At 35.4% G+C, this 22,067-nt stretch overlaps 1 protein-coding gene across 4 annotated transcripts in view; it reads right to left on the reverse strand.

The window, feature by feature from the left end:
* Positions 1–21,679, reverse strand: part of LOC118188187 (vitellogenin receptor-like) — a 139,836-nt gene extending 118,157 nt beyond the window's left edge. For 3 of the 4 annotated variants that reach the window (XM_085813367.1, XM_085813369.1, XM_085813366.1), the window contains exons 1-2: positions 21,478–21,677; positions 5,545–5,658 (exon numbers count right to left, since the gene is read on the reverse strand). In XM_085813367.1, coding sequence (XP_085669493.1) covers positions 5,545–5,658; positions 21,478–21,547 — 184 coding nt within the window. In that variant the 5' untranslated portion in view covers positions 21,548–21,677. Of the gene's footprint in view, positions 1–5,544; positions 5,659–21,477 lie in introns of all 4 variants that reach the window. The other variant, XM_085813368.1, reaches the window with a different exon arrangement.
* Positions 21,680–22,067: the final 388 nt, after the last annotated feature.

Raw genomic sequence — 22,067 nt, forward strand, 5'->3', positions numbered from 1 at the left:
ATTATTATTTCCCAGACTTCGTGTTTCTGAATATAATAAATACTTAGTTTCTAAAATATTTTCATTAATATATTATTAAAGGGCTGATGTTGAGCAGTAATGGGCTGATGTTGAGCACAAAGGACACATAAGTTTTTTTTTTTTTTTTTTTTAACTTTAAATTTTGATAATAAAAGATAAGATAATTTTTGTACAAGATCATTTTTGTATATTACGATAAATGCATTTGTGAAGTTGTCATATGTAATATCAATGATCTCGCTACGGTTATTGGTGTACTAAAAGTTCATTACGGCAGACCACTCAGTAGTCATCTATTTAAAAGAATGATTGCCTTTGGGGCAGAACAACGGGTTAATAATCATGCTACACATTGGGTAAACCATAAAAATCTCCTGCAGCCAGCGTACTGACCGGAAACCGGAATTAATTCCAGTTGTTCAGCGTCCTGTCTGCTATGCCACCAGTGAAATCTGCTGTTGTAAAGCGAGTAAAAAAAAATCTGGTGTGGACAGCACGTGACTTCCTTGTACGGCCTATTAAATTATGCTTATTTTTTCCTACATTTCATTTAAACTTATTTCCCCGAATTTCATTTAGAGATATATTTCTCCTTCAATGAATTCCGTTCTCACTTCGCGACAAGAAAAAAAAATATAAAAATGTAAAGCAGCTTCATTAAACACTGTAAAATACAAAAAAAAAAAAAAAAAAAAACCCTAAAACACCAAATGGAATTAAAAACAGTGAAAAAAATTTTTTACAATTAAAATTAGAGTTTAAATTTTCGGTGCTCAGAACTTTTGGCCCCACTTGGTAAATGCATACTGAAGTTGGTGCAGAAATTGACATAATTTACTATGCTACTAAATTTCAAATGTAAACAAATGGCTGCGCCCTTAGTAGAACTTAAATAACTTTTAAATTGTTGATAATTTTACATGCATTGCATGCAGATTAACCAAAGACATAAAAACCTTAACTGGAACACATGAAAAATATAATTCAATCACCTTTAAAGCAAAAAATGTTCAATTTACCAACATATAAGAATAAAACAAGTTAGCTCACTGAGCTGTGTAACAGAGTGAGCATATATACAGAATGTACCGTAAATGTTGAGACAAGCTTTCTATGGGAGGTAGGGCATATCATACGGATTAAGAATTGCATAGGAACCCATGCCCGGAAATGTCAGGGGTAGGTGGTAGCAGAGGTAGAAGATGGGAAAAGAAACAAGAGTGATTAATTTGAAACATTTATTGGACATGAATACAAATGGTGTACGACAGCTTGAATGTTATAACGGATGCTCGAAGTTTGCACCTTCAGACGCCAAACATGCCCGACACCGACAGACCATTTACTGCCGGACATGTTCAAACACACCGGGAGTTTCTTTGATTGTAGCAGTTGCGCAGGCAAGTCTTGCCACGAGATCCATTTCAGACACAACAGGATCGTGATACACGACACTTTTGATGGCTTCCCATAAAAAGTAATCAAAGCTCCATAAATCCAGTGAGCGTGAGGGTCAGGGAACTGGTTCACCACGCCCAATCTATCTATGCGGGAATGATCTGTTCAAATGGCTTCGAACATCCAGTCCAAAATGAGCAGGGGCTCCATCATGTTCGAATCACATGTTGCACCTCAAAGGTGGAACATCGTCAAGCAAATCGGGAAGAACCTGCTCCAGAAAGATCAAATAATTCGCGTCATTCAAATGGTCCGTTGCTGTCAGGCATGTTTGGAGTCTGATAGAGCAAATTTCGAGCATCTGTTGTAACATTCAAGCTGTTGTACACCATTTGTATTCATGTCCAATAAATGTTTTGATTAATCATTCTTGTTTCTTTTCCCATGTTCTACTTCTGCTACCACTTACCCCTGAGATTTCCGGGTATAGGTTTCTTTGCCATTCTTAATCCTTATGATGTGCCCTAGAAGTTCGTCGCAACATTTAAGGTACACCCTTCATATACATTTATTTATATATTTTTCATGCGGCCGATTGCAACCAAAAAGGAAGGTGTACATCTACATGTTATAGCAGTCCTATATACAAAATTTTAACTTTCTGAGGCTGCTGATTTTTTAGTTATGCGAGGTACATGCATACATACGAAAAAAGTCTCTTCTGAATCCATTTCAAAATCCGCTTCGTGAGGGGGGGGAAAAAAAAAAAAAAAAAAAAAGAGTCCTTTAGTAGTTTCCGCTAAGTTAATTGTGGAACCCATTCATCAGCTTGCAGAATAGAGATCATGGCTTAAACCAAATGCCCCCCTTTTTTAATTAATTAATTTTATTTATTTATTTATTTATTTTATTTGTTTTATTTATTTATTTATTTCTAGTAGACGCCCGAGTTCTAACTTTAAGTGTGTGCACCTCATAGGCTCATATGTAGTAGCCCTAAATGAAATATTTCTTTGTAGGATAATATAAGCTAATCATTAGACAATTAAATATTTTTAAATGAAATATTTATTTGTAGTGCATTAAAAATAATAAACAGTTTCAATGTAATATATAAAAAAACGTAAATTACAAATTTTGAACATTTTAATTGAGAAAAATTTATTTTTATCAAAAATAGAAAAATTAATAAATATACTATTTCAAACAGTGTATAGGAATTTAATCCTAAGGCTTTTTATTATTATCTGACGTATTAGTACACACACCTTGGCGCAATTTGGAGATTTTTTAGAGATGAAAAAATGAAAGTTACTTATCGGATAAGTTGCTGGTTTGAGCACCTTTTTAGAAAGCTTCCCAAGCTGTGGATATTTTTCATATGTCTGTAAACGTTATCAACATATGAAAATAAAGCATACTTTAGCAACTTAAAATACAAAGTTGAATTATTAAATAAGCATTACGTTATAAATTAAAAATAAAACACCTATATTCTGCTTCAAATCCTCTTGCATTTTTTCTTCTTTATTCTTCTCTTAAGTACACAACAATTTGTTTTAGCTTAAAAAAAAAAAAAAATCAGAGAATTGCCCAAACTCGGTTTCGTGCAATCGTCGGCACAGCGGCTATCGAGGAAATGCATTTCCTCATTGTTCCCTTTAGAAAAGTTTCAACAAAATTCTGTATTCTTGCAAAAATTTAACTGCAGCTTTTTCTATTCCTGATAAATTCCACAACTCATATTTTCGAAATGTTTAAAGCAAACATATCATGATGTATTTATTTATTAAAAAAACCTCTGGAATTCGGAATACAGCAAAAAAAAAATAAATAAATAAATAAATAAATAAAATAATGCATACGAAAATGGCGGCGTTACTTGACTAAAGGATTATAACAACTGTGAAGTCATATGCCACATAAGATGACATGAATGCAATGGCATACATTTTCGCTTTTTTCCATACTACCTCTAACTGACTTAGTTGGTATACTTAGATATTGATTACGCCTTAATTTTCTATAAGCAGTATTTTTCCCTTGTTAACTAAAGAATATGCGAGTATCTTTTAATCGCAAATTTCAGAACTTTTCTACGACATCAGTTTATTAATAACATTTTATCACGAATCCCATAGTTCGTATATTAACGACCCAAACTAAATATGTTTATTTACTGTTTGAAGTGTTGTAAAATACATCAAAGAGACAGGATGGACGAAAAACACGATTAGAAGTGGATGGCCTCGAATATTTTCTGCAAGGAAAAAGCGTGGCATTATCAAAGAAGTAAAGAAAACCTCTAAAATAAGTGTACTCCAGTTAGCCAAAGCTATTGCTAATACTTCGCATAAAACATTTAGTGTACAGAGTATACGGAATGTTTTACATGAAGGAAGTTATGGAAGGGCAGCTAAAAAGAAACATTTCATTTCAGAAATAAACAAGAGAAAGATATTAGATTTTTTCAAAATCTCATGTTAATTTACCAGACGGGTTTTGGAACACAGTTATTTTCTTTGACGAATCGAAGTTTAACATTTTTGGGAGTGATGGACGACAATATGTGTGGAGAAAGTCAAACATCGAAATGGTAGTGTGATGGTGTATTTAATTATGGCAAAGCACACTAGGGCTATCTGCCTAAGGGAATGGATGCCTTCGTGGAGGACTTTCTAAGGGAAACTGGCTCGTATACACGTTACAAATGGGGAAAACCATGAAAACAGCCATGCAGCCAGCCCGTTCGCGGGATTCGAACCTCTGATTGAACTACCAGTATTCAGTGACTTTACCGCTCGGCCGCTGGTGGGCCAAACATCGAAATAGAAAACTAACATTTAACACCAACTGTGAAACAAGGTGGACGGAGCGTCATAGTGTGGGCTTGTATGGCAGTAAGCGGAGTTGGTAACCTGTGCATCATTTGATGGTATTATGACAGCACTTAAGTACATTGACATATTGCACCATATAACTTGAAATTCAGCGCCCAAACACTTGGGTTAGGAACATCATTCGTTTTACAACAACAAAATGACCCTAAGCATACAGCGAATATCACCCGGGAGTGGTTACTCCATAACGTTCCTCGCCAGTTAAAGACACCGCCTCAATCGCCTGACATTAATCCAATTGAAAATTTATGGTATAAATTGAGCTTAAAAGTCAGGAAACATAGAAATTCGTGTAAAGATGAACTTAAGCTTATACTCTTGCAATAATGGCATAAAATTCCCAATAGTACAACCAAGACTGTTTTTCTCTATGAGAAATAGATTAAAAGCTGTTATAAATGCAAAAGGTGTGAATACAAAGTATTAAATTTTGTTCCAACATTTTTGCTGTATGCCAATACTTTTTTGACATGCAAATTTACGTTTTTGTTGTATATTTTGTGTAAAAAGCATATTAAAAGTTTCATTAGATTTGTGTGTTTACTACCTCCTGTGTTCGTTATGTCCAGCTAAAATTGTCAAGTATTTCCTTTGTTAGCAAAAGCGATCAATTACAGCCAATTGCCAATACTTTTCTTAACCCACTGTAAGAAGATGCTCTACATTCATGATGCCAGAATTGCAAGTTGGCATATACTAGATGGAAGGATGCCAATTTAATTAAGATGACGTGCCATGTAATCGTTGCCTGTTTGCAGTATGAAGTTTGCTACAGCCTCTTTACGGGGTTTTTGACAAAACGTTTTCCATATGTCTTGGATGTTAGCTTAGGATTTGCCTCTTGATTTTGGTCAGATTTAAGAGTATTCATTAATTTCTCAATTTAGGTAACTCTTGAGAAAGGAGTTTGCTGTCTTGTGGCTCAAGTGGCCCTCTCTTGGTTAATGACTCTGCCGTTTCATTACCGTCGATACCTACATGTGAAGGGATCCATTGAAAAACGATTGTTTTGCTGTGTTTATAAAGAAAGTTCAAGGTTTGTACTGACTACAATGTAAAAACGGGTCATGTGAATGCGCACCTTTCAACAACTTCTGCGAATTACAGTCTCCCGTTTCACCCCTTAGGCCTTGGTATAATTCCCACCATTAATCTGACTTTTGAAAAATTGTCTTAGACCTTTTTACATCTACTGATTCGAATAGTCTAGCAATTTATTACTCACCACAATTTTCTTCATCCTTCATGTTCCCGCAATCATTATCATTGTCACAAGCCCACATGTTCGCAACGCATAGTCCGTTGCCACAGTCAATCCAGTTGTTTGGGCAATCCGAAACTGAAAGAAAATTTCAGTTGTTAGATTATACAAAGAAAGATCACATGAGATTTACTTGTTGTAGGAGCAAAATAACGAGGAGTCTAAGGCATTATGGGAACACAGTTCAATTCCAGTTTTCGGAATTCCGACTATCCGAATCGCTTTCAGAATTTCAGAAAAAATTTAAGACGGAAATGTACTGCAATTCGCAAAATAATGATTCTGTTTACGCGCGCTAATGTCCTTCCCTCCACGAAGCTAGTGTGGCCCAGCGCGAACATTACAGGAATGGTGAGACACCGTCTCCTAGTGCATTCAGTTTCTCTATATTTTCCTGTCTATGAAACTGAATGCACAGAAGTAAGATGTTTAAATGCCCCCACATTTTCCCACAACTCGGATGCGAGTAGTCCCCTCTGTTCCTTTCATAAAGGCCATGGAGGTGGGGTGTATGATGCCCCGGGCGCCAAATGGTCTCCTAAGAAGATTTTCATCATATAACTATGTTTTTTTCGGGAAAGGGGGGCGCCGAAAAGGTATTTTGACCTGGGCGCCAGTTATGCTCGTTACTCCACTGCATGGAGGTAAGACAGGTCTAACTTCCTACCTCCATGGTTCCTTTGCACCTCCGTGTTTTTCTTTCTTTATAGTTTACGACTTGACCGCCAATGGTCAGCATTCGGTGAAGCGTGAGCCCGAGTGTGACCATATGCAACTTCTCATACTCAAGCGGATGCGAGACTTGGCTGCCCGAAAACGGATGAAGACAGCCAAACAGCTTACTTTGACCGAGATGTTCAGCAAGCAATGATTTTAAGCACTTGTAAATACTGCGCAATGCGCTATATAACAGTGTGGCCTTTTCATTTTAATTAACTAAAACGTCTTTTTCTTTAAAAAATAGTTTTTTTTTCTACCATTTTCAACATACAGTACATACAGTAATTAATTAAAGTGTACATAAATTCTTCCTTTGGTAAAAATCCAGTTATCCGAATTTTTGATTATCCGAATGGTTGTCCGATCCCAATTGATTCGGATAATTGGAGTTCTACTGTATTATTAAAAAATGGAATTGATGATCGAATAATATAGGTGTTATTTACTTCGTATGCAAATCTAACGTATTTATATCATTGTTAACACTAACACTATGAGTACAACACTTCGGCATGCGAAAATACGTTCTTTTATTCAATTTACCTTTGAAATGAGATCATAAAATTGCACATTATTAGATAAAAATTTCTTTTTCTTTTATTTTTTAAAGCAGATACTATACACACCTTTCTCCGAAAAAGTCTTTATCTGGCCTTTAATTTCGCAGCCGTTGATATATATTTCCAGCTACGAAACGTTTTTAATGAGGCAAAGATTCTTGTTTTAGCACTTTTAAATATAAAGAAATCAATTTTGTAAAAATTACGAAATCTAATTTTTTATATGCTCCTTAGGTCTCCATACTTATATACAGGAGAAACTGTTCATTATAAAAAGTGAAATACAAAGCGTTTGACACTCAAAATGCAAATGAAATACAAAACTTTTGGGAAAAAAATTGACCGAGATATTCGATAGTAAAGTCGAACATCGTTTTCAGGGACTGCAAAAAAAAAAAAGGGAAGATAGAAATGTTTGCATTTGAACGCAACTAAAAATAAAATATTAGATTATTAAAAAGTTTCTGTTGTAAATACATCAAGTGACGCGCATTTTTACCACAAGATTATTTTGAAATGTATTAATTAAAGTTTTTTTTTTTTTTTTTTTTTTTTTTTTTTTTTCAAAATGGAGAACTTATTCACAGAATCTGGCAGAATTTGAGCTCTAAGAAACACTGTTGGGCTTCAGTTGTAGCACGTAGTCAACTTGTAGTATTATTTGCATTAATTAGATATGAAAAATATTTGTAGTTTAAGAAATTTTTTGCATGATTACCAGATTATGATTCTAAAGTAATAAAACTTCATGAAAATGCTAATAACATATTTGAAAAGTTATAAATTTCTCGTGTGAAAATTCTTTCGGCATATTGCTAGTAAATCTCAAAAGAATATCTTTGAATGACGTTAAAAAATAAACTTCGAATTATTCTAATTTTTTAATAACCGACCCTTAAATACAAATCGAAAATGACGTCATTAATGGCAAATTTTGAAAATAAATATCTTTGTCAATTTTTGTCAAACTTTTTGTATTATACATTTTATAAGGCGCATAACGTTTTTCCAAACTTAAGTACAGCGTCCGGAGGGAACGTATAAAAAGTTAGATGCCGTATTTTCACAAAATTGGCATGAAGTTTGAAAATACCGAAACGAGAATTTTTGCGTCATTTAAAACACTTTTGTAATGTTTACGACCAAGTGCTGCGGGAAAAAAGGCTGGGTAAGAATTCTTGCGCACACAGTGTGTAATAAAACTAACGGTAGTTACACATTTTCCCGTCGACCTAGAAAGTCAACAGAGATCCCACCAAACTTGCGCCAACCATTCAGGCAGAAGTTTGAAGACAAATATATAGCAAGTAAAAACTTAAATAGGTACGAGATCAAGCTTTAAGATCCTCTGACAAACAAATTCATGAAAAAAAAGTTGATCATCTCAACAGTCAAAATTTCTTAATGGGGCTTAAAATAGCAACAAAACTGTCAAAATTCGCCTAAAACGAATCTATGAGGTGTCGCGCGGTTCCATGGTGTTTACTGCTCCATTTTTCGAAACCCACAATCTTTCAATATTTTGCTTATGTGTACTAGTATAGTCAGCTCCATGACTATGAAAACACTCCACTACTTGTTGTTTTGCAGAAGGCAAGTATTAATTTATACTCTCCCTTTCAAAAGCGAACCTGCTTTAATGAGGATCAGAGGTATATTTATTAAACCAAAGTGATCTTAAAACAAGGCCAGATGGCATTATCTAACAAGGACTTAGACTCTATAATTGACCGAGCTATTGCGAAGAGCAATGTTGCCGGTTCCAGAATTAAAGCCCAAGGGCACTTGACATAAATAAATCCGGACGTGGAGAAAATCTCAGATGAGAAAACGGAGATAAGGGGAAGAAGAGAAGTACCAAAAGGAGCAAGACAATCCAATCGGACAAGTTCGCAAAATGTGACGAGCGATCATAGCTTTCAAGGAGGACCCAAGACAATGGAAATCAATGACAACAATACGAGAAGATACACTACAGCAATAATTCCAATGACAAATTCAAATACAATTAAATAACATCAATCAGTAGTGCTAAATACAACACAATACAAAACAACTATACAACACAATTTGAATACAATTATTCAATGAAGCTACAGAAGAACTTCAATCAAAATCAGATGCATTGGAAGTATAAATAGCTAACAATTGAGGATCTAAGTGAAAAAGTTGTCATCTCCTCCCATGAAGGTGTGAGCTGCAAGTGGTCTGACACTTCTATCTTCGAAGAGAATTTCATAATTAAAGACTTGGGAGTAATTAACAAAGTCACATTGCACAGCTTTGTTGAAGAATTTTTCATTAGATCTTCTAATGTAATCTGGAATCGTCTCAAGTTTTAAGTCTCTGTGTAAAAGTTTATTGCGGATAAGATAGTGTGATAATGCGCAGAAATTTGTTTTGCACTACTTGTAATTGATGCAGTTGAGTTTGAGTGACCGTGTTCCAAGCAGGAGCAGCATAACAAAGTATCGGTCGAATGCAAGTGGTATATATATGTTTTTTTGGTACGCAAGCTAAGATTTGAATATTTTCCAATGACCGGGAGAAATCTGCATATTATGCCCATGGCTTTGCTCTTGACACTATTAATGTGATTAGACCATGTGAGCCTTTGGTTCAAAATAATTCCTAAGTATTTGGCCTTTGTGACCAGAGGAACAGCTTCCTGAAAAAGGTAGAGGTCTTTAAAAGCAATGTTTTTCTTAGTTTTGCTAAGAATTAAAAGTTGTGACTTGCTAGCATTGATTTTTACTCGCCAATTTGCACCAGTCTTCTACGGCATAGAGATAATTTTGCATTTTGTCTATTGCATGATTAACTTGAATGGATTTAATTGCAATCGCCGTATCGTCGGCATAACATGCTAACAGAGAGTAATTGTCCAAACCAGGGTGAGGAAAATCTGATATGTAGAAAAGATATAGTACTGGACCGAGAATACTTCCTTGTGGGACGCTGGATCTTATAGGCCTTGAATTGGATTTTTCATTTCCTTGAGCGACGAACAAAATGCGGTTCTGCAAAAAGGAGAAGATCAGAATAATGAGCTCTCTAGGAAGTCCCAAGTTGATCAGCTTGAAGACTAGCCCCTCATGCCAGACGCGGTCAAAGGCTTTTGCCACGTCCAGCATAAGGAGTGCAACACTTTGCTTGTTATGGAATGCAGATCCCACAAATTCTACAATTCTTACCAGTTGTCGAGTAGTACTGAGGTTTTTTCTGAATCCGTTCTGATCATTAGGTAGCAAGTGAAGAAAAGGTTCCAATCTAGTGAGAATAAGTCTTGCATAAATTTTACCAAGGCTGGATAACAAACTGATAGGACGATAGCCATCAGGCTTGGTCACATCTTTACCCGGTTTGGGAAGAAGAAAGATCTTGGCTTGCTTCCAAGGATCAGGGAAATAGTCGAGAGTAAGACAAGCGTTGAGAATACTAGCGAATTTACTGATAAGTTTTCTAGGTAAGTTACGAAGCATTTTATTTGTAATTTGATCACTTCCAGGAGCTTTTTTGATGTTGAGATATTTAATAATATTAGTACTTTCCATAGGAGAAGTAAGCCTTGGGATGTTATGAGCCGAAGAAGAATGAAGCCAGGAATACACATAGTTTTCGAGAACATCTTTAAAGGTCTGATTCATGGGCTCCATATTAGGAGTAAACTGCTTTTCCAGGTATTCAGCGAAAATATCGACTTTATCTTTAAGTGAGTAGGCAATTTTAGTATCCGTATGAATAGGTTTATTATTAATACTACTTCTTTTAAGATTTTGAAGATACTTCCACAGAGAACCATCATTAATATTAAGTTTAGATATAAAATCTTCTCTTGTTTCCTTTTTAAAATCAGTGATAAGCTTCTTGATTCTTCTATTAAAAATATTGATTTCTCTTTTAAGGGCAGGGTCCCAGTTACGGTGCCAAAGCTTCAGCAATCGGCTTCTTTCTTTGATAATGTCTCTGATACTGCGAGGAAGTCGAATATTATTGTTAGTTAATTAAATGGTAACTGTAGCATCTCTGAAAGCTTTCACTATACTGTCAGTGAAGATTTTAATGGCAAGATCGATATCCTGTTTGGTAGAAAGTGAAGTGAAAATAGGAGGATGTTTGATTAAGATATTGTGAAAAGTAATCCAGTCAGTATTATTTCTGGTAATAGGAGGGTCTTCTTTAGAAACACCAAGAGAAGCAATCACAGGTACATGATCAGATGTAAGTTCTGCCTTGACTTCCAAGGAAATAGGGATAGAAGTGTTTGTAAGGATAATATCCAAGATGTCCGAGAGATTTGGACAGGCAGGACGATAAGTGGCTTCAGAAGGTACATGTAATGCGACAGGATGATTGCAGATAAAATTATGCATAATACGTCCATTGGTGTTAGAACGACGACATCCCCATTTGAGGTGCTTAGCATTCATGTCTCCGGCAATAATAACTTGCTGATCTTCAGGAAGTAAGTTTTTTAACATATTTTCAGAAAGTCGGTTTCGTGGTGGATTATAAATAGCCGTAAAATGGATGGTACCAAATTGTGGGAGTATAACAGCAACAGTCACACTTTCGAATCCAGAAACAGAGTTTGTCGAGACAAGACAGGATTGCAAAGAGTTTTTAACAAAAATTGCAGCTCCTCCTCTTCTTTGTGAAAGTCTATCACCTCTATAGGTGCGATAATTAGCAATATACAATCTATCGGCAGGAACAACATGTGTTTCAGAGATCATGCCAATATCTATGTTATATTCTATAAAAAAGTCCGAAAGTTCATCAATTTTGTTAACAATGCCAGCAGCATTCCAATAGCAAAGTTTAAGCGAATCTGACTTATTGAATATGCTGGTCAGAATTAGTTTCATCTGATACTGTATTAGTGGCATTTTGACGGATGTTTTGCGCAAGGAGTTGTATTCCTGAGTTTTTCAGGAAGGTGACTAGAGTATTAAGGTCATCAAATATCTTTTTTGCTTCTGCAATAAGATTTGGAGAAGGATTGTTATTAGCTTTGATGGCTTCAGCAAAAGACTTATTGATAATAAACCTATCAGCATATGATTTGATTCGTTTTTTTTAGCTTGCTTCGGAAACTTTTCACAACCTTTAAATAAAGCTGTGTGGTCTGGACCACAATTTGCACATTTAGCAGGTGCATTCTTGTCTTTTTGGCAGGTTCTTGAGTCATGGTTATCACCACATTTAACACATCTAAAGTCATTGTGGCAAGCAGCTTGTGAATGGTGAAATCCTTGACATCGGAAGCACTGGACTGGGCCAGAGCGTCCTTTATATGGTTCGACTTTGATATGTAATCCACAAATTTTGGTTTCTTTAGAAATTGCTTTAGATTTTTCATTTTTCTTCAGAGTGATAAGAAAAAGTGGAAATTTTTTAACTTCTCCTTTAAATCTACGAGAGAGTTGACTGACACTTATAACTTCGTAATTTTTGCTTAAAAGTTCTTCTTTGATTTCATCAGGATCTGTGTCCATTGTAAGATGACGGAAGACTACTTTATGATTCTTCTCATCAGGCAAGAGAAAGGAGTGATATTTAATTTCCTTTTTGTTCAGAACACTTGTCATTTCTCTATGAATGTTGACATGAGAGACTTTAATTTTAAAGCCTTCTTTTTGAATGTAACCTGTGTAATCAGATTTGTCTGATAATTTATGTTCTGCAAGTAACGCTTTTAGTTCTTTCCAATCAAAATTTTTATCATTTATATAAATGGCAGGCGGCGCTTTGCCTTTTTTGTTTTGATCGTTTTGTATTTCTTCATTTATCTGAGTCATTTGGAACAACAGGACTAGTGTCCATTGATTCTTGACTATTAATGGAAGGAGTAACAACTGGTTTGAGCTGAGAAGGATTAATGGGACGAAAATGACCCTTTTTCCTTTTACCCACACTACGATCTCCTTTGGGTTTTTGTTCAGTTTCGTTACCTGAACTATCCGTTTCTTGTTCGAAAGGAATTTCATTTGAATTGTCTTTATTTGGCATATTAGGTGAGCCTTTCATACGTTTTCTTTTGACAATTTTCCATTCACTTTCTGTAGGTGTAGAAGGAGTTTCTTCTTGATGCTCTAATGACTCTGCAATTTCTTTGTGAGCAGTAATTAAGGCATCATACACTTTTTGAAGTAGATCAAATTCTTTGTCTTCTTTGATAGAAAGATTTCCATTTTGTTTCTTAATTCTCAGCTCCTCAACGGTAGCCGCAAAAACTTTCAAAAATGGTTCCATCATTCATAAGCAAATTAATGGAGTCCGGCGCTCCGGAACCAGACCCACACGAAGGTGTTCCGGATGAGCCGGCGGGACTTCACAAGGCCCTTGTCTTCAGCACTGATAGTCAAAGCTAAAGAGTAACAATGCAAAACAATAAAAAATCGAAGGATCGAAATCCAACAATTCAGTGATGAGCGATTAGTGGCACAAAATAAGCAACCACAAAGCGAAAACGCAGACGATCTCCAACACCGAGGCGGGAAAACACGTCATCCAAGTACGGGTAGAACACGCAGGTGCAATTCGCAGGTGGAAAAGAGCAACGTCGACAAACTACCTACCCTTACCGCTGCTTCACTGCAACTATCTAACAAGGGGATTGTGACGCTTTACTTATACACTGTTGCCGTTATCCGTCGAATCCGATTCATTCCAGTTTTCCCCAACAGTAGGAAACTTGCGAGTATCGGAAGGAAGAAAGTGGACTTTCAGTTTTACCTTCCTCTTTGTATTGGCTTGAATTCTTTAAAAATTATTTGACGATTTTATATTGTGTTTACAATTAACAGTGGCTTTTGAGAGCGTGACTGGACATATATGGGAAACTGCAAGAATTAAATTTGTAAGCAGCGTAAAGCATCCGGTATAATTAGTGACAATAGTTTTTAAGTCATGAAAAAGTAGTTTCAAGAGGGTGTTTTTTTAACATGGTCTGTGGGGTAACACGCAAGTACTACAATAATCCCGACGATCTAACCAAAGTATTTTTTCTGAGAATATATTTCTTGGATATTAAAACGAAATAAAGTATTTCGGGACTCAAAATAATAATAATAATAATAATAATCAGTTTAGTATACATTAAATGACTGGTCAAGTGAGCCATAATAAAACATCTTAAATGCTATAACAGCATGCTTCTTAATAAAATGTTATTAATATAAACACAGAGTTTATTCGAAATAATGTAATCCTATTTGTTCGAGAATGCATTTTAAAGCGAAATTCAAATAAGTATCTATAAACGACTGGTAGTAAATGATTAGGCCAATAGAAAGCGAACTCGAAGAAAAATATATGCCCGATAAAAAAAACGGATACCAAGTTTTAGATAAATATGCAATAGTATGCATAATAGCAGAAAAATAAATGCAGATGTGAAAATTATCACGTTTTTTCATGAGGATATCTAATGGTTAAGCACACAAAAGACTGTTTACTTAAAGATACTTTCATGAATGGCTTTCTGAGGAGAAAAAGCTCGCATTCTAGTTATACATAATAATCACATAACCCATTCGAAAAGATTCGAATCCAAAATGAACAGCTAATATGTCATTGACATTTCAAACAGGCTGTCACGGCTAAAGCCAAAGCGCTTTTTGACGAAGTCGGCTAAATGTAGTTAAAATGCTTTTACCATTTCTTTGACAAAAATATTGCCTTATAAATATAGTTCAGTATTATCTTTTATCATAAACTGGGATGGCTACAATAAAATTAAGATTTGTTAATGGATACAAAACTAAAACCGGTAGCATTTATAACACTGGCAATTTAAGATGCAAAAGATACGACCACTTCATAATAAGTGCATGGTTCTAAAAGTACCAACATATTTATAGAAGTCCATCATTATTCGAGTAAAACTTTTATAAGAGTGCCAGTCATAAAGGTACCTCCACACTGAAATAAGATCAGTTTCTTATATATAGGTAGCAACTTTCATAAAGGTGCCGGCAACTTTTTGCCGGGACACCGCTAAGTGAGTACGGAATTAGATTGCTATTCAGATTAGAAAAGCAAACGAAAATTGTATTTACAAGAGAGGGCTTTGTATAAAGGTGCTCGAGCCTTTATGGTTTGGCTTATATGTGATTACGGCAGAACCTCGAGGACTACCTGCGTAAAGAGAGGGAGGACTATCTGCGTAAAGAGAGGGAGGACTTTCTAAGAGAAACTGGCTCTTATACACATTACACATGGGGAAATCCACGAAAACGCCCATGCAGCCAGTCCGTTCGCGGAAATCTAATCTCGGACCGAACTAGCAGTGTTCAGAGATTTTACCGCGCGGCCGCTGGTGGACCCGAACCCTTACTGAAATTTATTTCATGCAGTTAGAAAGTGGTTCAAATAAAGATGAGGTCACTTTTATATACAACACTCTTACAAATAATAGCCGATTGTATTATTGTACAAAACTGTCAGCATCATAATGACAGGACACCATTAAATAAGCTATTTCATAAAGCATTATATCATGGATTCCCAGCAGAGTCAGCACTGACCTTCCTCTGAGTCGAAATTTTAAAGGGGTCTATAATTATCAGGGGAGTTGATAGACGAATGTGTAGCGGCAAATGATAATCATAATCAAGAACCCATTAATTACCAAAAAATGTATTAACAAAATTTATTAGCCATGTCATTCATTAGCTTTCCGTTCTAATATTTTCCAATTTTACTACAGAAAACAAGAAACTAATTGAATATTTTTGAACGAGGCTATTTAAGAATTAAGCAATTTTATGTCAAATATTTAAAAATATTGCATCAATCAAGCTCAGCCATCAGTTACGATCGAGGTTTTGTGCAAATAGAATCTGTGATTTTGTTTTTGTAAACTTGTAAAATTTTTAAAAATAATAAAATGAAAAATATAATAAACTATTTTTTTCCCAAAACTTTTGTTCATCATCTTTTTTATAAAGAAAAATGTAAGGTCTTCGATGAAGAAACTATTCTTTTCAAAGGGATCGACGCAAGAAAAGGGTTAGGTTGGGTTTATTAATTATGGCAATGCACGCGAGGGCTATCTACCTAGAGGATGCCTTCGTGGAAGAATTTCTAAAGGAAACTATCTGGTTCACACTTTACATTGAGAAAACCACGTAAACGCCCATACAGCTAGCCCTTTTCCCGGAACTCTACCAGTATTCACCGACTTCACAGCTCGGCCGCTTGTAGGCAAAGGACTGGGAATCCCTGATCTATACCAATAGAATAGTTTAAGAATTGCAGTTTACAGTAAATACTTACGAGTTAAGATTAATGCTGATCATTCATGCAATAGTCAATTTGTCAACTACAAGAAAAGGAATTTTATCAATGGATTTTCTTCAGTTTTACATTTTTTTTTATTAAATTCAGTTTCTCTAATTAATAAATTTCCTAATTTTTTTTCTGATATATTTATAAAAATCTTTACGGAACAGATTTAAAACGCTACATTCGCTAAGCATTTTGGGAAATAGAAATGCAGTTGTGTTAACAAAATGTACGCCAATTAAATGCCAAGCTGAAATGGCGGGTAAAAATTAACAGAACGTTTGGTTTTGATATGGTTTGTTTGACTAGGCCAAAGCACACGAGCCCTAGCTCACTAAGAGAAAATATGTCTTCGTGGAGGGCTTTCTAAGGGAAATAGATTCACGTTATACATGCAGATCATTCCATGCAGCCAGCCCGCTTGCCTGAAACTGAATCAAATGATAGAACAATGAGATGTACCGTAATTTAAAATTAGTTTCGCTGACTTAGAAATTATTGTTGTTAATTATATAGAAACTAAACTTAGTGTTCAAATATTGAAATTTTTTCATTTAACTCAGTGCTGAAATTTTAAAACTTGTTAGTTTGTAAAAAATTTAGTTTCTGAGAAACTACCGTTTTCAGTAATACAGAAGTTTAGAAATTTTATACACACATTAACCTGGATTGGGCTGGATTATTAGATTATGGTAATGCACATTAATTGAGAGATGTCTTCGTGGAAAACTTAATAGAGGAAATTGGCTTGTATTCACGTTACACATGGGAAAAACAAGATGCATAATAAACATGATACATAATAAACATGATTCATAATAAACACCATGCAGACACCCCATTTGCCGGGATTTTAATCGGAGTCCACCAATGTCTAGCTACCAATGTCTAGCACTCTTACCGCATGGCCAATAGTGGGCTTCACTGAACCCTAGAAGGCATACAAAATTTTAATATTCAAGAAGAATGGGTACAGAATCACAATGCTACCTCATTATAAAACAAGTATTAACATTGCGTGGAAACTAAGTTCTTAGAATAATTATGAGCTGAAAGCTACCAACTTTTGTGATATAAAACGTAAACGCTTTCCGGTTGAACGTAGCGGCTTACTGGGAGAGTTAAGGGGACAGATCTGTTCCCAGGGCGCAGCATCCAGGGGTCGCCAAATTGATGTTACGAAATTTTTGAATAAAATTTTTCCCATTTTTGGCAAATAGGAGATGGCACGAAATCTTCAGTGGTCCCTGGACCTGACTAGCCTAGCTACATGTAGCGGGTTTCTGTTATCATCAACAGCGGTAATCCAAGGAAGCACTTCTTGTCCACAAATACGAGGGCCATCCAGGAAGTAGATTACGTTTCCGTCTGTGTCCGCTAGGGGCGGGGCTAGCGCGGCCATCTTGGGGTCAGAGCGTTGCGCAGCTCAGTCTGCATCTAGCCGTGCTAGTGAGAGGTTCGTGCTGTGCTCCGTTCAGATACTGTGACGGTTTGAAATGTCTGCGTTAATTGAAAATCCCGCGAGCTGCGAGGTGCGCTCAGTAATAAGGTTTCTGACTGCAAAAAAACTGTAAACCGATAGAAATCTATCGGCAGCTTCGTGAAGTGTATGGGGACAACATTATCACTGAAGGTGGAGTGCGTCAGTGGGTCATAAGATTTCAAAATGGCCGAACCAATGTTCACGACGAAGATCGAAGTGGGAGACCCAGCATAGTGACCGCCGAACTTCTCGAAAAAGTCGATGCTAAAGTCCGTGAAAATCGAAATTTCACAATAACGGAACTTTCTTTGAGTTTTCCACAAATTTCGCGAAGTTTGTTGCACGAAATCATCAGCGAAAAGCTTGGTTACCACAAGTTTTGTGCAAGATGGATTCCAAAAATCTTGACAGAGGACCACAAAAATCAGCGAATGGCTGCAGCGTTGAACTTTTTGGACGCTTACCATAAGGATGGTGACTCTTTACTCGATCGCATCGTTACTGGTGAAGAAACATGGGTGAAACATGTGAACTGTGAAACGAAATTGCAATCAATGCAGTGGGGGCACACAAGTTCTCCCCAAAAACCCAAGAAATGCATGCAAACAATGTCGGCAAGGAAGATGATGGCGACTGTTTTTTGGGACAGAAAAGGTGTAATTTTGGTGGACTTCCTGGAAAGAGGCACTACAATAAACTCTCAAAGGTATTGCCAAACTCTCCAAAAACTCAGAAGAGCAATTCAAAACAAGCGCAGAGGAATGTTGAGCTCTAAGATCTTGTTGATTCACGACAACGCCCGGCCCCACACGGCAAATGTCACTCGTAAAGTTCTTGAATCTTTTAAGTGGGAGTTGTTTCCTCATCCGCCGTACAGTCCCGACCTGGCACCGAGCGACTTCCACCTATTCCCAGCAATGAAGAAGTGGCTGGCTATGCAGCGTTTTGATGACGACGCACAGCTGCAAGAAGAGGTAACGAAGTGGTTGAAGGCGCAGGCGGCCGAATTTTTCGACGAAGGAATTTCCAAGCTCGTACATCGCTACGATAAATGCCTTAATTTGTATGGTGACTACGTAGAAAAGTAGTATTTGAGTGTGGCTTTCATCTGTATATAATAAAATTTGTTTCCTATACTTTGTTTATTTTTTTATTCCAAAACGTAATCTACTTTCTGGATAGCCCTCGTATAAGATGTATCAAATTTAATATTTACGCATGTATATATATATATACGTATGTATACACTGAATCTTTAAATGTCAAAGATGCAGTCTGCAAGATACCATGCAGCTCTGGCATATAATATCAATGAATACACGCCTATGGTAATCGTGCAGTCATCCAGTCGCTGTTCATCAAACCCTCACTGAATCATCCCCTGCGGCAGTCATTCGCTAGAGAGAGCTTTCCCCTCACACACAAGAGGGAGGAGTATCACTACTTTACTATGGTTACTATGGTGTTTCTGGTTGTACACAATTACTTGCGTGAAGGTTAAAAAAGCCTTCTGGAATTAAAAGGCGGTAACAGAGCAAACTGCTGGTCCTCATAAATTAAAAAAACGGCTGGCTTTTAACCGTACTTATTTAAAAATATTAAATAGCCTTCTTGGTAAAATCCTAGTATACGGTAAGGCATTTGTGCGATTTTGAAAATTGTCGCCAACACCAAAATGACTTGTTTACTGCTCATTATAAATACCGCGTTAACTGCTCATCATAATGTCGCCAAATCCCATGTGTACCGTATACTAGGATTAAACTGCCATCTTAAATATGTCGGTATTTTCAATCAAAAATTGCAAAAATCATTGAAATTTAATTCCAGATATTTACAATATTTTGATAACTTTAGACTCTTGGTGAAATTCTACTCAAAAGTACACGCTGCAATAAGAATTAAATCCATTAGTATTTGAGTTTTTATGTATAATAGTTTGTAACGCTATACGCTTTAAATTCACGGATTATAGCTTAAAAATAGTCTACTTGCACGAGAATTCGCTAACATTTTAACTGTTTGGCAGATAGGCTTCGTGATCTGTCATAAAACTCGTAACAGACTTTTTATTGCTGCGAAATGCGTTATTGGAAGGCATTTTAATATTCTAAAAGCCACGCACTTAAATACATATACTTCAGGTGACATATTTTAGCTGATATTCACGTTACTCTCTTCAGCTTGTCATTCCCTCCCCCCCCCCTATGTTGACCTTGAGACAATTTAAACAATGGAAAAATTTATTGCTTTTCTATTGAAATACTGCGCATAATGTGAAAGAATAGCTCCAGATGATAAAAACAGATCAAAATATTGTAAAAAATATAGTATATTTAAAATACTGCGCAATCAAAGACGCCCAAAACCGCGTACATCATAAATAGTCTGCTAGTGTGTGCGAATGTATTCAAACTCGCGCTGTTAAATTAAAGAATCAAACTCATATAGAAATGCACAAAATAATCTCATTTGCAAATGAATAAAAACATGGCGTAAAACTACAAGATCAAAATTTAGAGTTAAAAAAGAACTTGACTTTTTAAACTGATGGTTTTATAAATTTTGAACTTTGAATTAATAAAACTGAGTTAACATACACCAAAATCTGAGCTAACGTACACCAAAACCCGAGTTAACATACTCCAAAAACTGAGTTCACATACGCCAGTACAGAACCATCAGATACCAATATAGAATTCCAATTCACATAAAGTTTTAATTTAAAAGCTAAAATTCTCATTCTAAATAAATGCTTCACGTTCTAGACACAAAATATTTTTTTTTTCTTAATTAGGTACATTTTTCGAAAAATTACAGTTAACATATTTTTAAGCAAGAATTATGCTTACAATTTAAACAGTATTTATAAATAGAAAATTGAATACTTCATTCCGTTGAGATAGCTTTCGTATTTAAAGCTTATGTAGCATTAATCATCATGTTATACGATTCAAAAAAATTAATATTAGTTATAATTTTATAAGATTATGATAAATTACATAATCATTATTATACCTTTATTGTTAATTTTGGTAAACGTTTACAATTGGGTGCCCCTTGTTTTTTGGCGATTCTTTTTTGACGCCAAGATCGGCGCCAGGAAGACACAATTTAAAGATGGCCGCTACACAAAACCAAAATAAGAAGTCAAAGAATTGCATAAACTCTGTGTCCATGTACACATCGATCTGTTTTCACTTAAAAAAAAAATCCCAGAATTGCACAAACTAGGCATTGCGCACTGCTTTAAATTTGACCATGTACACATCAATCTATTTTTATTTAAAAAAAATCAGGAGGCTAAAGCAAAGTTAAACTATCATGGTAACCAGAAATGAGATTTCATTGCCAAAATTTTACAAAAAATTGTCGCTAATCGAAGGGGCACCCAATTCTACACTAGAGCCTTAATTTTTAATGATTTTCTTCATTATTTATAAAGTATAGGATACTTATATATAATAATTATTTTACTGCACAGAATAGCAAGGATTTAACATACAATAAACTTTTTAACTTATATTTATTAACTACTTACAGATGGACCTGTATCTAAGGATTAATATTATATACATACATAATATATACTAGTAACAAAAAGGAATATTATAAACCTAATAACTTTTTAAATATGATTAATTTATTACTTAATATATTCTTAGATATCCCCCCGGAGCAAGCTCTGAAATTTAAAAATTTTAATATGTCGTCTTCACATTTATTATAAAAGTAGAAAACTATAAGCGAATAATCTCAAACAGCCCAAGAATATCTGAAAATAAAATTAGTAGACATTTAGGCACGAATTAATATTAACTACAAAAAAAAAGAACTGCATACCAGTGCTGCCTGTCAGATCAGCAACCAGTAAATAATTGAGAAATGTGCTTATCATTGCTATGGTCAACATTGTGACCACAATATCTATTAAACTACACAAATCTCCAACACATAAACAATCTTTTGCGAACTAACTAAATATTTCAATGAGGAATCAGAAACTTTACTTCTTCTACTTCTTCTTCTTGAAGCTTGGCTTCCCTTCTGCGCCTTATGCTCCGACTCAAATAAACTTTACTAACGAACAAGAAGAAGAATAAAGAACTAAATGTAAAATCATTGTTGCCATTATTTAAATGTAAATTCGAACAAAATTGTTCTGATTGATAAAGTAGGTGGGCACTCAATTTTGTTTTTAATCTCTTAGAATAATTGCTCTAAGCTTCGAATAGATAGATAGTCCTAGTGTGCTTTGTCATTATCCAATAAAGCAAATACATTTTATGCTTCCAAATAAGCGCGTTAGCAAATTCCATACATGTTAAGAAATAATGCAGGAAAACCTACTATAGGAAAAACGATTTGTAACGAGCCCTCGGATATAACGAACGAACTTTCTCCTCCAGTGTTATTTTATACGAATACAGCGA

This window comes from Stegodyphus dumicola, chromosome 3 (assembly GCF_044657685.1).
Source record: "Stegodyphus dumicola isolate Sdum_Otavi_A_Nest chromosome 3, ASM4465768v1".
In the NCBI taxonomy this organism is placed as follows: domain Eukaryota; kingdom Metazoa; phylum Arthropoda; class Arachnida; order Araneae; family Eresidae; genus Stegodyphus; species Stegodyphus dumicola.